Source organism: Anarhichas minor, unplaced genomic scaffold (genome assembly GCF_050575085.1).
Source record: "Anarhichas minor isolate MPS153535 unplaced genomic scaffold, ASM5057508v1 ptg000028l, whole genome shotgun sequence".
NCBI classification, from domain to species: Eukaryota; Metazoa; Chordata; class Actinopteri; order Perciformes; family Anarhichadidae; genus Anarhichas; species Anarhichas minor.
The window spans coordinates 10,947,672-10,963,731 of record NW_027466474.1 but is presented as its reverse complement, the minus strand read 5'-3'; the positions used below and the strand labels follow the sequence as shown (position 1 = coordinate 10,963,731).

General features: G+C 40.8%; 3 protein-coding genes across 3 annotated transcripts in view; 1 reads left to right on the top strand and 2 right to left on the bottom strand.

Annotated features, from left to right (window-relative positions):
* Positions 1–5,792, bottom strand: part of abcb7 (ATP-binding cassette, sub-family B (MDR/TAP), member 7) — a 23,108-nt gene extending 17,316 nt beyond the window's left edge. The window contains exons 1-4 of the mRNA XM_076103938.1: positions 5,115–5,792; positions 4,009–4,092; positions 3,848–3,925; positions 1,667–1,786 (exon numbers count right to left, since the gene is read on the bottom strand). Coding sequence (XP_075960053.1) covers positions 1,667–1,786; positions 3,848–3,925; positions 4,009–4,092; positions 5,115–5,306 — 474 coding nt within the window. The 5' untranslated portion in view covers positions 5,307–5,792. The remainder of the gene's footprint in view (positions 1–1,666; positions 1,787–3,847; positions 3,926–4,008; positions 4,093–5,114) is intronic.
* uprt (uracil phosphoribosyltransferase (FUR1) homolog (S. cerevisiae)) lies at positions 5,304–9,488 on the top strand. Its single transcript, XM_076103940.1, has 7 exons — positions 5,304–5,898; positions 6,787–6,829; positions 6,914–6,983; positions 7,179–7,241; positions 7,704–7,865; positions 8,567–8,665; positions 9,086–9,488. Exons 1-7 carry the CDS (start codon positions 5,639–5,641, stop codon positions 9,190–9,192), a joined length of 804 nt encoding a protein of 267 aa, XP_075960055.1. The 5' UTR covers positions 5,304–5,638; the 3' UTR covers positions 9,193–9,488.
* Positions 9,405–16,060, bottom strand: zdhhc15b (zDHHC palmitoyltransferase 15b). The gene is made up of 11 exons (XM_076103939.1): positions 15,921–16,060; positions 15,489–15,515; positions 15,278–15,372; positions 15,062–15,182; positions 14,656–14,725; positions 14,346–14,378; positions 14,140–14,260; positions 13,795–13,927; positions 13,530–13,656; positions 13,011–13,129; positions 9,405–12,001 (listed from the first exon to the last, which is right to left on the bottom strand). The coding sequence occupies exons 1-11, from the start codon at positions 16,036–16,038 to the stop codon at positions 11,958–11,960; spliced, it is 1,008 nt and encodes a 335-aa protein (XP_075960054.1). The 5' UTR covers positions 16,039–16,060; the 3' UTR covers positions 9,405–11,957.

Below are 16,060 nucleotides of genomic sequence, written 5' to 3'. Positions count from 1 at the left end.
GGTGTAAATTAGAGACCATCAACATACAAAGAGGAAACACACACTGATTGATGCTTGCAATTAATTATGTTAAAAGTGGACTGTTTTTAGTTTTAGCTCGTGTTGCTTGAGGAACTGGTGGTCAGCGGAGAGTCGTTATATGATTTAGTAAGGAGGTCTTTCTGATTGCAAATATTTTAACGCATTAGAGTCGTGCTTTGATGCGTTTTGGCAAGCTAGACACTCCGGCTATTCTATTGTGATGCTCCTGAAGCAATCGGATATTTATATTTAGGCCTTTTATGAGCAGTAATCACAAATACAAACCTACCTGAATAAATTGGCAGTTGACATTTATTCACATGAGATATATTTCCTATAGTCATTTGGGAAGGTGAGTGTTTGAAATGTCATGCTTAGAAATAAGACAAAAGGTGTTGAAAATAGAGGTAAACTTCTATATGCAAATGCTGGAAGACCAGATGCCTGATTGATGTCCTGGTGTGACTGTACCATCCACTATTCGTTATATTAATAAAAGACAGAGGATGAAATATTCAAAGATATGTGGTATTTAGTCTTAAACTGTGTAGCTGCCTAAGCTCGCCTAGCACTGCACCATTCTGCTGTGAGACAGGTTGAACTCCACCACAGTGATTCTGCCGTCTTCTCTTAAAACACGAGTTAGCATTTGGGAAATGATTTATGCCGACTCAAACTCAGTTGAACACTGGCACTCTTTCTGGATTCCTCCTCACTCGTTATAGAAAAAGCACAAAGTTAAAAGATTGATCTCTGACACTTGATAATCTTGTGGGTTTAATTGACGTCAGCACTGACCTTGAATTGTCACTCACTGCTTCACTGGAAGCGCCCATCTCTGGATTTCTTTATCTTTTTTTTTTTAACCGGAGAAAAGCGAATAATCACTAGTTCAAATTTCCAATCGTCTACGACGCACCACTGCTACACTTTCTTGCAGAACAGGGACAGATTAAAACGAACAGCGGCGTGCAAAAAGGAGTCTAAAACTGTGGAAGCAGGTGATGAGTGACGTCTGGAGAGCGTGACGAGTATTCAAGTTACCACAAAGCTAGCCATGACCTACATGGCATCAACTTAGCTAACGGCAGCGCTGTCCACAATCATTTCACACAGCGGAGACCTAATCTATATGTTGTTATACTGTCAAAAGCATCAGCACATCAGCAGTGGCATAGACACAGTCAGGTGTGAGCAAGATGTGTTACCCAGTCTTTAAGGACAATAGCAACATTTTTGGTGGGTTATTATTTTTATTGTCTTGTTTTTCTTAATCACTTTAGATCATGTTATGAGATACAGAATATACTCAGTTACACCATCACATTTTATGATGTACTTCTAAAAAGAGAAGAGAATTGAAGCACAACCTTAGAAACAGTGAGCTTTTAAACGAGTATATCTTCAGCTTGAACAAGTTGTATCGGAGAGAAAACGGGTCCGAACGTATTCAGGAAGAGGAAAGCCGAAGTAAGACTAAGTGTCACTCTTCCTCAAGGTTAAGGAGCTGGACTTTACACTATGTTCAGCTGTAGGGTAAGCATTAATAACACTGCTTATCGCCGATCCAACAGATCAAATATAGCGTTATATCAGTAAAATGGGAATGAACCTTTAATACCCACGACATCGTCTGTAAACGTACCTTGGCTCCAGCAAGCAGGCCCAGAGAGATGGCAACACGGGCCCGCAGGTCTGGTCTGTCCTTTGGCCACACGTAGGACAGCATGGCAGACAGGATCTGGGTTGAATTCACTTCGTTCAGCTGTGGAGAAGACAACAAAAGCAAAGCCTCTTCTTAGATCCCAATACCCGGTCTGTCCTGTTAGATACATGTCACATGATTAAAACGATGATAACTATTCTACACTACAATGTTAACGTTCAACCAACCTAATGTTTGCCCATATTGGCAACTAACTTCCATTTTGATTTTAACGTGACAATCATAATAACTTCAACATGGCTCTCTGGGCAGACGCATGGAACATCAAATGTCAATGGGAGCCTCTTGAGAGACCCGGGAGCAACAACAACAGCGTCGTCGTCTCCAGGTGGACCTGGGGGTCCAGTCTGACACTACAAGTCCCAGGAGACACCTGGGCTGTCATCCCAGCTGAGTTTGAGAGGCCACTGGTGCCAACATGGCTGTTTGCACACGCTCCACCGCACACCTGCCACGGGGACTCTCCGTGGGCCAAAGAATATGCAGTAATTCCTCTAATCCACTCAATATGGTGGCACCGTGTTACAGCGCTGCTGTATGGCAGAGCCTCCAAACAAATTACAGGGAAATTGTGCCCAACACCTGCCTTTAATCAAATACAATGAAGCAGTACGTGACACTGCAAAGGGAGGATTAACATTAACAGTTGAATGCACAACTGAGGTCCATGTACTACATGTGGACACCAGTTCATGTATAATTAAAGACTGGATGCCGAACTTCAATGTAGCTTTTTGCTAAATATACAAATAGCACCATTTTGACTCAGTTTACAGAATTTTACTTTCATAGTGAAGAGAAAAACAGAGGACACAAGTATGTTTATACACTAAACATTTATAGTGTAGGAAATAAAAAAAGATGGATTCATGTTCTTTTTTTTAACCAAGTTTTCTTATTATTTTGATAATAAATAAATAATGAATATCTCTGTATTTATTTGTTACACATTCTTTTAAAAAGTTAGGAAGGTAATGTTGAAGTCAAAGCCTTACACATAAAAGAATGATCCCAGTCACTTTCATACAGCTAATTAATAAACACTGGTATCAGACCGGTAGTCTGCAGCCCTAACAATAATACAAGTTTTGGTACAATCCATGTCTCTTGGCATGTAAAATATGTTCCAAACACTGATCACTAAGGACACAGAGATTACAGAGATTACATGATCAGTAATATCATCGATTAGTTAAGGGGTTTTTCAAACATTTCTTGTCCCTAAAACAGTTTTTAGATTCCAAAACTGAGTTATTCGATGAATCAATACTGAAAAAAAATATGTCTGCAGCCTGAGTGCACTGCATTATTTTCAATTCACGTGTGAGTTTTGTAAACATGAAGTTAGACAGACGGGGAACTCGTTGACGGGACGGTTTTGGAGATTGTCACCCTGCATCATCAGGACCCACGAGGGTAAATCAAAGTCCTGTGTGTAGAACAGATGTGTAGGTGACTGAACTTTAACGCTGCTGATGTTTAATCCTATATGTTCTTTGGTGTCACAAAGAGCTCACAAAGAAATAAGTGACGATTAGAAGTATTATTAGACTTCAAATCGGCCACATGTTACAAATAATGACTAACTGGCAGACGGAACGACAACGAGGTCTTGCACAGTAACGATTCGGGGCTCATTACTGTGAGATTTCTGTCACACACTTTTTAATGGACTTCATGAACTGACAAAGGACACGGAGTCGGAATCAAGCACAGCACTTTTCACAGCTTTTGACATATTAATCAGGGAGAAGACCCGCGCTGACGTGCATTGGTGTTACCATGGTTAACAAACGATACATACACGGTCTCGTAACAATTATAAGAACGCTTCCTGAATAGATTTCAAGATCAGCAGATGGATATATTTGTAGTTTAGCGTTTGAAATCATGCTAAAGTCACATAGACGCCATCATACAACCCTGTGGTTGGTTCCTTTGCTTTTCAAGCGATCTCGGTTCAGTTGTTTAGTCCCCACCAGGGTTCGATTGACAGCTTTCACACCAGCCCAAATTAACCACACTAACCGGGCTAAAGGATCTGAGTCCATGTTAACCAAACCAACCCGGTTAGCTGTGAAAAGAAGGTTCTGTACTCACCACATTTTTGGGATCTGCATTTAGCTTTCCTCCTGCATTTCCATGCCAACATGTTCGTTTGTCTGTAATCTGCAAATGCTGCGAAAAACATCATGGATTGTTATTCTACTTTTGACTTTCATAACACACGTGATTCACGGTCATTTCTCAAACATACTTACTTTTACCGCCTCCAAAATGTGCCGACTGTTTGCGCTCCTGTTTGTGCTCCATGTTGCTGTTCGTAGGTGTGGAGGTGAACTCAGCTGAAACATATGAGGAAAATAAAGAGCCTCGTTTGACTGATGTTTCGAATTTCTGCCGGTTCATTTTTGTGGATGTTTTAATATTCAGACACTCTGAAACACAATCAGGAATAACAGAACTAATGAAACACACAAGAAAGGGTGTAATAAACTGCAAATACATTTGATTCCAATAAAAACAAGCACTTTACTCTAATGAATTAAATGAATGTGTCTCACAGATTGAAGTGACCAAAGGCACACTGAGCCTACATTTGTACAAAGACATCTTTATTGCTGAGTGAGCAAATATTAGATACTTTTATCTCCATGAAGACATTGCGCAATCCAACCTCTGATCTATGCTGACCTAGCACATTATGTGATCAAATACTACAAACGACATATTTGAGAAAAGCATCAATTTAGTGACAGCAAGTTTACATATTTACTAACTTATGCCAATGTCATACAAATAATGTCTCATATTAATTGTAAATGTGTGATTTGTTTGTACACTGAGCTCAAATGATAACTTTTAGTCAGGGTTACCTTTAACACAACAATTCAACACCCAAAAACTACAGCCTTTAAAATGACTTGTTGTTTAACAGTGACGTAGTCAAACGATCAATAACAGACGGTTGACACGTGATGAATAAACTGACACAATAACACGCTACGCTTGTTAAATGGTGACAGTGGGACTTTTGCCGTTGTGTTCACTTAGCAAACGGTCAGAACTAAGGGGCGAAGTGCAGAGCTTACTGTAACGTTAACCATTCACCTTGGTGTTCAATAACGCTACTAGTTTACATTAGTTTAGTTAGCTAGGTAGCTAACGTTAGCTGTCGGTCAACACCAAGTTAGCAGTTGGTTGCCTGACATTATATTGACATGACATTCACCGCTCTTGCAAACGAACTGACCAAAATCATCTAATGTTACTACTTCCCTTAAAGTTAGTTAGAGACACTTCCCATCCGTGCCCTTGCGTGGTGACTGATCAACCACACTGTGTCCTCTCCGACCCCTTTACTCACCAGATATGTACTTTGGTGTTTATGCTCGGTCCCATTTTCGGGGCGACTTCTATTCCAACTGTGATATGAGCTCGTCTGTCGAAGGAGAAGCGCTAGTTTTCGTCTTTGGAAGTGAATGCCGCATTTCAGCGGCACCAACATCGGCGCCATGTTATCGAAGGAGGAAGGTGGGTAAGTACGCCTGCACGTCATATCCGGTCTTTGCCAACGCTGTCAGTGTCAAAGCTAGCATACGAGCCGCTGCACTTGATACTACTTTTTTAACGAAATATCAGCCGCTGGTTTGATTTCAACGCGACGGAACTGAGTACCTAAAGGTCGGTGAACGTGTTGCTGGTGGGCTTTCTCTGTGCGGCAGCTGCGCGACTCCGAGAACCTCACTTCAAAACAGCAGCCGAAGCTAAAAGCAAAAACAAGTGGCCTTATTTTGTCAGACGCGGTTGAACTGGGTCGCTAGGTCAAGGAAACGCAGGTCTGGCTTTAGCTCCGTTTTAAGTGAAACCCTCTTTGATCTCGCGCTCAGGATGCTATGCCACATTCAGCAGCTCGACAATGTGAACAGTGGCCAGGAGCATCCAATGAAGCAAGTACGGTTTGCAAACAACAACAACAACAGCAGCAGCAGCAGCAGTAGCAGTGGTAGTGATGTGGCTGCAGTGCTGTCCAACTCTGAACCATCTGATGCCACCAAACAGACTGACATCCCAGATAACCCGGGTCCTCAGCTGAAGCTGCTCCCTCTGAACGACCAGATCCGTGAATTACAGACCATAATCAGAGACAAGTGAGTCCCCACTCTTCTATCTCGGCATACAGATCACAACAAATAGGATGGCTGTGGTACAGATTAAAGTTTTGTATGTGAAACAATGCAAAATGTTTGACCTTAGATGCTCACAAAAAAAAGCAGCTTATTGCACTTAATTTGCTTTCAGCCATTAATTAAAGGAGCAACAATATAATAACTATACAGTCTCGTCTCATGTTATGATAATATATAGTTCTGTTGGTTGGTGTATATGATGGATATCGGCAGTGGTATTGATGAGTGATCCAATCAAACCTCTTCAATATAACTGTCTTACCAGACGAACAGTCAATGCACACTGGTGCTGTGCAGCCAAACATCCCTCAAAACCCACAGAACTTTATCTTTAATATCCAGTAGACGTCCCAGAGTTTACAACAATACCAAATTTACTAAAATATTTCACACAGTGTGACCATCATATATGAAGGTCTGGAACAAGCTGAAGAAAGACGTGCAGTGTCTGTGGAATAAAATGATGTTCCAGCCTTAAAGCTACTTATAGGCGAAATAAGAGGAACTGGATGTTAAGAGGTTAAATACTGTTTCTTGGTCACTGTTGTAATAAATAATGTTTTTAACTATATCATTTTAAAAGCCCTCTAGAATGATATAAACGTTTTTGCACAAGCATCAAAATAGTGTTTTGTGTAGTTTCAGCCTCATTTTACTTCACCTTACACACACAAAGAGGAATGTTCCCGATTGGCTCCACACTGTGAGGACACCGGTATAGTATCAGCGCCAAGTACCAATATCATAAAGTTATGGATCATAACAGGAGACATGAAGAGCGTTTGGTGCATCCCTCGTGAAAAGTACATTCTCAACAATCTAACCAAATGTTTATATTCATTTCTTCAGGACAACCAGCAGAGGAGACTTTGTGTTTTGCGCTGATCGACTGGTGAGATCGTTACTTAACACTACGTACTGTACGTGTATGTTTATAAACTACAAGCTGTAGGCTTTTTTCTTTCTCCAACAACAGATCAGACTAGTAGTTGAAGAGGGTTTGAATCAGCTCCCCTACTCTGAGTGCACTGTAACCACTCCAACAGGTGAGGGGCTCTTTCTCTAATAATCAAGGTTTAAAGGTTGGACACCGAACTGAGCTCCAACATTTAAGATCCATTCTAGAGCTTAACAGATTATAATAACAAAAATGAAAAAACAATAGGTGCAGGGCTCCCATCCAGTGGGCTGTTTCAGTGCAGCTACATTTGTGAACGGCCATACTTCTTTTGTCCCCTCAGGGTACAAGTATGAAGGTGTCAAGTTTGAAAGAGGCAACTGTGGAGTCAGCATAATGAGGAGTGGTAAGTTAAACCTACCAAACTAGAGTCACCTTTTGTAAGGACATGTGTCCTGTCTTCCATGCACATGGGATTTGTGCCGACTGCACATTTTATTAAGCACATATTCATCAGGTCAGGCCATTGTGTGCTCCGGGTCTTTCGCTTTTTATCAGCAGGTAATTCGTTTCTGTCAGTGACATTTATTGATAATTTTAATATTAAATAATGGGACAATTCTGTACTTTGCAGAACATATTCTCTGAAGGCATAGCAGTCACTTTCTTTGTCCGTCAGTTTTAATGAGACTCTTATCGCTGTCAAATGCTAAACCTAATGCAGTTATTGCAAACCCTATATTATCCTCTTATGACAGTAATGCTAGGGCAGAAAATGTCAAATGTTTGACAAAAGTGATGCGGGCACACTGGCTCCCAAACAACAACTCTTTGATCGAAGCCGCGTTCCCCCCGTGTCCCCCCACAGGTGAGGCCATGGAGCAGGGTCTCCGGGACTGCTGCCGCTCCATCCGCATCGGCAAGATCCTGATCCAGAGCGATGAGGAGACACAGAAAGCCAAGGTCTTCTACGCCAAGTTCCCTCCAGATGTGTACAGAAGAAAAGTGCTGCTCATGTACCCCATCCTTAGTAAGTAACGCAGGTCTGAGCACAGTTTATCTTTCCGATGAATCCAGTTTACCGCCCTCAGTAGCACGTAAATGTCAAGATATGTCCCATTATTTGTGCAAATGTAAAAAACGGTTTCATGTATTTTTCATTTCACGAAATCTCCCTTGAATTGACCTTCACCGGCAAGTCTGCATTTCCACATCATACCGGCGGCCCATTCACACTGTTCTGATAATTATAGCTCTCATGGGGGAAATTATACACTGCCTGGCCACCAAGCTGCTGAATAGCATAATGAGGTCCAACAAAAATAGGATGGTAATAGCCCTGCTTTCCCAGTGTCACAAAGCAGCATTTTTCTGCTCTTGTTTTTGAAAAAATTATGACGAGGACCAAGCCGGTTTTGACGGTATTATCTATCATGTCAGAGTGATGGAACATATGATTACACTGATGCATGTTAAATGCGTCAGAAATGAAAGCCTGCCAAGTGCTCTGACTCATGGGCAGATCGATCAGCCCACAGCTCCAGCACCTTTTTCAGATGCTAACACCGGTTACGTGCAAACCGTCTTAATTGTTTCCCTTTTTTTTTTTAATTTAGAACAAAACCATGAATCAATACTTGTAAGACATTATTAACCCGAAACATGGTGAAAGTGAGTGAGCACGATTTTAAACACATTTGTGTCGAAACCTTACATTTTCTGCGTCTGCAGGTACTGGGAACACCGTGATCGAGGCAGTGAAGGTGTTGATAGAGCACGGACTCCAGCCCAAACACATCATCCTCCTCAGCCTCTTCTCCACGCCTCATGGTACGCCACCACAGCCAGTTCACCGGCCATTTACTCTTGTTCACCCACCAGATCACACACTTTGTCTCCGCTCTTGTTCCTGGTGTGTCATTGTCTCCTTACTGCTGGGAACCACAATGATGATCCTGCTCAGCAGTTCAACCAACAATGGTTTTATACGAGTGAACAATAGAGTAGTTTTCTCTCCGTTAAAATACGAGCCAGATTGCAATGACATTTAATGTGAATATTCATGGTTTTCAAGAGTAGGTTTAACTTTGTATTCTTTTTCGAAAATAAGTTTGACTTTGGGTGTTAGTTTCTCAGATTGCTGTTGTATCACTTTCAGACACTATTTTTTAGTACAGCAGTGTTGCTGGATATCCTGGGCTACATTTAAACACCTTACACAAAGTCTAATACCTTTTACTTTCCTCCCAGGAGCCAAATCTATCATCCAGGAGTTCCCTGATATCACCATCTTGACCACGGAGGTTCATCCAGTGGCTCCGACACATTTTGGACAGAGGTACTTTGGCACCGACTGAACGGAGGACAACCTGAGGAACATGAAATGGTTTTGACTTTATTTTGTCTTGTTTATTTGAATGTATCATGTCCTTCCTGTTGTGCCAAATATTGCTACTTTATCCCTCCAAAGTTCCTTAACTTGATGCAAAATGATTAATCAGATTTTTAGTATTATTTTCTTTGCTGTGTATTCTCATGCTAAAGAGCAAAGACAACACTGAACCATATAAAGAGTTCAACTTGGGTCATTTTATTTGCATGTTACAACTGGTGTAAAATAAAGAATTTATATTTGTTAAAAGACAGAATGAAACCGTGTCAGTACTTTCGATGGTTCAGAGAGTTTTGAAAAACTCCAAAGACGATTCAGAAGGGACCGTACTGTATGTGCTCGAGCAATAGTGAACTCCAATCTGCAGAGTATAATTAGTCACCTTCTCATGTTATAAATATCTTATTTGATAAAAGCACATTGCTTCCACAGTTTATTTTAAGTTTCACTTGATGGAGCAAAATATACAGACACAGCCTGCAGCAGTTATGAATCCGTAAACAATACACAGGAAAAGAAAAAGAAGCTGACGATTACAACAATAAATAGACGGAAGACGACATGAAACACTCAACATCCACATCTTTCCTAATGTTTTGTACATGCTTTCAAACAGTGAATCGCACCTCAGATAAGATCAAGCAATGATTATGTGTGTTATGTATTTCTCTGGATTTGGTTTTCCCAACATAGTAGAAAAACTGATCTGAGGAAAGTTAATGTGTCGAGATCAAACCGCATTAAGGTTTGATAAAAGGCCCAACTGTTTACTGATACTAAATAAATATGTGTACTCAATTAAAGACTGTTTCCAACTAAGTACACAAGTCCATCAACCAAATGCTCTCGATGAGAAGAATCCGTGTCATTGGTATTAAAAATGTCACAATACATAAACACAGGTAGAAAAAAGAAAATGTATCGCAGAAGATCGCTGACCTCTACCAACCAGTGGATGAGTATCAGTCATTATATGTATATATGTACAGTTATCTGCATGTTTAAACAGATCAAAAGTGAACAATAACCTACAGTACGTCCTCTCCTATGAATGAATTTGTGCCCTTATGATAAAAGCTCATTTCACTTTGCATCCAAGTGTTCTAGGGATGGCTGATATGGTAGAAAACAAGATCGTGATAATTATTTTAAAAATTCTCCATCACAGTTTATCTCGTATCATCCCAGACCGTGAAATCGAACTGTTCACTGCATTTATTTGAATAAGCAATATGTAGTCAACATCATTTCATGATGTCAAGATGAGCAGAGAGAGAGCAGCGGTGGTCGAGCGAGCTAGAGCGTGAATGAAGAGAGGGAGTGGCGTGAAACAGAGAAATAAATTATTTCCTGATTGTTTCACCGCGGTTACGATTTAAAGCACAAACAAACACGCCCACACGACTCTGCAGGAAGGTGCCTCTCTGCATGTGTGGCTGTGCATGTGTGTGTGTGTGGCTCACCCTCGCTCTCGGTCAAACAGACACACAGACCTGCAGCTCTTTGTATATTCATGTCACAGACAGAGAGATGGAGACAGCAATTTAACTTGCTCACTACGTTGTGATAAAGTCCCCGACCTCACCTTTTGGTTAACGGCTGAGTGGTAAACACCTGCTGCCCAAAAGCTCAGAAACGATCCCAGCTAAATAAGAGGGAAAGAGAAATTACAGATAGAGAGCAGAGTGTCTCTGCCACACACTTCTAATATAATAATAACGTAATCAGAAGTGATGATTGAGAGGGATTACTTTACATTTGGGTTTTTTTAGGAAATTCCTGCATAGTATACCTCTATGTTTTGCTGTAATACTCTGGTTTCAGGATTCATTTTCAAACATCGTGAGCTGTAGCTGCTAACCAGAGCTACACATATACGCTGGTTCTGTTTTTCTTACTGTCACCAGTCTGATCAGACATAGGCAATAGCATTTGAACTCAATATTAATGCTAAAATACTCTGTTAAAGCATAATACGGGAGGTTCGTTCCTAAATAAGTGCCCAAAATGTTGGCAACGTCTATTCACAAGCAGGGTGCTGCGTACATTCTTGGGAGAAATGGACTCCCAAAAGACAAGAATAAATATGTTAATAAGGCGGAGGTTAAGTCAGGTATTACAATATGCTTATGGTCATTGAAAAAAAAAAGTAAGGTCCTATGTTAATATGCTGCAAGACCCAAACTGAATCACTACAAGAGATCTCTGGAGCATTATGTGCGTCAATTTAGATACCACCCTTCACCGATAGGTGCAACACTAAACTCACAGCTCAACAATGAAACAGAGGCAGATAAAGTTGCACAGTGCCAGACCCAAGCTTCCCAATCAACAGTAATATATCAGTGCCTTGCGAGGAACAACCAGATGGAAATATATAGATATAGATATAGATATATATATATATAGATATATATATACATTTGTCTTTTTGTATGCAAGGAAATATTTGACAATTGTTTTGTCCGGATCACACTGATACTGTCCATGAGAGGAGAGCTGATGCTACTGGTTGTCCATCGAGTTACTCTATTCATCATTAGACCGTGGGTAGAAGTGCCAAAGACAATCCAATCGCAGGTTTTAATCCACAAGTTTGGCCCGCCTTCAGAATTTGTTTTTCAGTGTCTGAACATCCACATGGTTTGGAATGCATCTGCCTCGTGGTACACTATGTGTGCGATGGTAAATCTACGTCCTCTGTACAAGTGTAGATTGTCCTTAAAATGACTATTCTTCCATCTCTATGGTAACAGAGGGGTCTTGGTCCTCAGCTGGAAACAAAGACAAAAACAAAGACATGTCAGCATTTATTATTTCATCGGTGTTTGTTGGAACTGATTCAGCTCCTTCAGTACATGATGTTGCATACGACCACCAGGTGGCAGCAGAATAGAACGGTTTCAACCAAACTGTCCAGATTACTGAATTTGAATACACAAGTTTGAACACAAACACATTTGTATTTTTGGTTTGTTTCACTGTCAGACTCACATGTCTAAGCCTCTTTTACTTCAGGGGGACACAGTGTGTTTCATAACTGCTTATGTTTGGCGCTGAAAGGTGACTTCCTACAGACTAGAGTTATTGTTTTTAGGTGTGTGCCCAGTACCGTCTGTGACTACACTAACGTGAGTTATGGAATAGTTGGGGTATTAAAATGGATCCAGATCAACTGCTCACATTTTTTTGAAGCATTTTGTATTTTGGAATTAGAGAAAACAAGTGAGTTATTATAATGATTCTCACATTTAATGAGAAGACAAGTGAAACTGTTCTGGTTTGGTAATGCATTATTTACTGCAGCTCAATCATTTAGCATTTTAACTAAAAGACATCACCGTGGCACATCTCCAGTTGATTACTTACATTAAGACAATTATTTTTTGAATTACAAGTTTTCTGAAATGTTATGTTAAACTATGCAAATGAGGCATTCTATTATCAAATATGTGCTAATTTGCATACATTTCCAGAATATAAATCTGGACATTGGATAAATCACACTCAAAATTCTTGTTTCATTTTGGTGACAGATTTAAGTGAAAGGTTGTAATTGAGGGGACGCTATTTATTTATTCAAAAGTTATATTCCTTGTAGTGGCAGATTTACTGAGGTTCCACACACTCAAGTCCAGTTCATCAGGTGATTTTTTAACTTGAATAAAAAACGTATACAATTATTTCAGTTTTAACATATTGAAAAGCAGTTTGTATTCGAGGAACTACAAACGTGTGGATGTATAAATATGCATATGACAAAATTAAAGGGACTCAACTCACCCAAGCTTCCTTGCTCAGAGCCGTCCTCCGACTCCTCCCACATGTCCTCATTAGCTAATAAGGGGTTGTGGGCCTCAGAACTCCGATTCTTCAAGGGGAAGTAGTGGCCATTCCCTTGGCTGACGCGTCCAGTGCATGAAACAAGATGAAAGCTACTTAAGGAACCAAGACCATTACTTCGTCCCCTCCACTGATCCAATTCCTAATTCAACATTTTGTTCATTAGCTCCAACACTGTTACATACAAAACAACTCTGTATTCTGAAGACATTCCACTTTATATTGTCCATCCTATCAACTATCCACATCCCCTGTATTTTATTACATTAATACATTCAATTACATGTATGTTGTGTGGCGTTACGTTCTCTGGTTCTATATTTGAATTATCTCAATTGCAATTTAGAGAGCAAAGTCTAATATTTGAGAAATGCTAATGCAAAATGAGCAGCACCACTGAATTAATGAGCAAGAGGAGGAGAACCGGTTTAACTTGCCGTCTCTTGACGACGGACTCACCTTGTGAAAACAGGGATGAACCACAGCCTGCGATCCTCTCCAAATACCTGCTGCAGGTTTCTGCGTGTGCCGACATTGAAGCCATTTCTGTCGGGTCCATTGAGAAAAACTGGAGCCGAGAAGGCCTCTAGAAAAGGAAACATAATTAGAATAAGATGTTAATGCTCCACATCTACTTTTAGGACCTGCATTCACGAGGTAGTGAGAGAGCAGCTTCAGGAGCAGAATCTTAGGGGTTCTCCGATAAAAATATGTAGATCCTCACCTAAAGTGGATCGGTTCTTGGCCACCAACCAACAGTGGTAGCCAAAGAGGAACATGAGACTGACGAAAAACATGAGCGCCACAAACATGAGGAAGAGGACGTGGAACTTCGCGGGCCCCTTTGGCAACTCAGCCTGGGAGAGAGAAACAGGAGAACAAGAAACTTGAGAAAATTGTTGACTTTAAAAAAAAAAGAAAAAAAAAAAAAGGTATAACTCATGACACAGGGTTCAGTTCTCTGTTCTTATTGAACTGCAATAGTGCTGACTATGTGCAACTAAAGTTTTGTCATATGACTCCATTATGATGTTGAGCATGAGTGATCATTTCGACTAATGACACTCACCACCCAGAATTTGAGGAAATACTGAAAGACTGTTGCTGCAATGAATACACAGTACAGCATGGAGTAGGAGAGGAAAAGCAGGAAGAACTTGTAGTTAGCAAAGCCCACACAGTTGTTCACCCTAAAAGAATAAGAAATGCGGGTGTCAGCGCATAATTAATGCATAAATTCCTTAAAAACAGGGAAATACAGGCCTAGTGACTTACCAGGGACAGTGGTGGTCCATCTTCAAGACACACCTTCAACAAAAAACATATTTTGTTTCTGTATGTCATTTTTACAGTACAGCAGCTATGCTACAGCAGTAAATATCATAAATCTCTCGCTTTTCACACAATGTGCTGTGATTGCAGTCTGATTCCTTGCGGTAAACATCTGCTCCGATTGATCCTTTTGGATATTCTCTCTGAGAGATCGTGTGCCAACAAAGCAACACCTTCTAACTGTCACAACAGTCCCAGGCGGCCTTGGGCAATCTCTCCAGACGAATGGATCGAGAAGGAAAGTGTGACTTACGTTTCACAAACCGAGCAGTGGTGACAGCGGTCAGGCTTCAATACCTGGCAGCGGTCGCAGAACCTGATAGCTGGGAGACAACAGGATGGCCAGTTGAATGAACGACATTTGAGCTGAGCTTACCCTTCACTTACTTCCTGTAGCCTAGAACTTAGTCTCAGCAATCAGCACTAATGAAAGAGATGCATTGGCTGATTACTCTGGATGGGGGATGCTCAGGAGAGCACACCCACACACAAGGCTAACTGCACTAGCCTACTTCTTTTCAACACTCACAGATTATGTGCGAGATGACGGACTGTGGCTAATGTACCTTGTTACTCCTCAGGCAAATAAATGCATAGTTCCATATGAAATCATATCCTTGCTGAGGAACAATATAAATAACTTAAAAAGGACAATTTACCTCCAGATTGAGCTCGACTAAAGATGGGCAGTTTCTTTGCAATCTCAACCAGGATTTGTTTCTGTGCATCTGGCCTCTCTTCCATCTCGTATCTTTGCTTGTCTGAGTATGACAGCTGGAACTAGAGCAACAAACAAACATGCATGATGATCACATGCATATTTACAGACTTGTTATATATGGCACAATAAATCAATAACACGGTGTTCAGGATACCTTTTTGCATGGTGATGCAGCGGGGGTAAATATGGACTTCCAGTAGGTCCAGGAGAACATCACAAAGCAAACATGAAATACCAGGAGATAGGCCACTGCAAGTGCAGAAACCAGGTACATTCATTTACTAAACAACCATGAAATAAAAGTCATGTATTGTATAGCAGCTCACACTGCTTACAGCACAAAACAATGTGTGGGTATAACTCACCTTTCTCCAGTGTGTTGGTGAGTGTAACTGTAAAAGCAAGAATATGGCATTATAAAAACACAAGCCGGGTGATAGAGACTAGCAACAGTGCAGCATCTGTTTCCACTAACACTAGTTTGATCTTTCAAAAGAGGAACTACATTTACCGGCTAGCACGACTAGCCAGATTATAAGGCTGTAGCTAGCTGTGGGATACACGGCAATAAAAACACTAGCTAACCTCTTAGAGGCAATGAAACATTTAATTACCAGTCATTTATTGAATAGCTAAATGTCACGTTAGCTGAATAAAAGCGCACACCCTGAACCACTTCCGCATATTTTGCTGTTTTACACGATATTTCTGTCAACACTGCTGTGCGGCAATCTGCGATGTCTACAATTAAACGGTAAAAACATTCCAAACAAACGGACACCGTGTCTCATACTTACAAAGACATAGCTCAAATACGTAGGCGTAGTACGACCACAACACCACGCAGGTTATTATAAGGACAGGTATCCAGGAGAAAACCCTTTGACAGCATCTCAAACCTCTGGAGAGAGCCATGTTCACCTAACGTCTGATCTTA

Coding starts and splice junctions, on each gene's coding strand:
- uprt (XM_076103940.1), top strand. CDS start 5,639: ATGCTATGCCACATTCAGCAGCTCGACAATGTGAACAGTGGCCAGGAG. Junction 6,830..6,913: donor TGTTTTGCGCTGATCGACTG/GTGAGATCGTTA, acceptor CTCCAACAACAG/ATCAGACTAGTAGTTGAAGA. Junction 8,666..9,085: donor CCTCTTCTCCACGCCTCATG/GTACGCCACCAC, acceptor CTTTCCTCCCAG/GAGCCAAATCTATCATCCAG.
- zdhhc15b (XM_076103939.1), bottom strand. CDS start 16,038: ATGGCTCTCTCCAGAGGTTTGAGATGCTGTCAAAGGGTTTTCTCCTGG. Junction 14,726..15,061: donor TAGTCGAGCTCAATCTGGAG/GTAAATTGTCCT, acceptor GTTGTCTCCCAG/CTATCAGGTTCTGCGACCGC. Junction 13,130..13,529: donor TTCATCCCTGTTTTCACAAG/GTGAGTCCGTCG, acceptor TGGACGCGTCAG/CCAAGGGAATGGCCACTACT.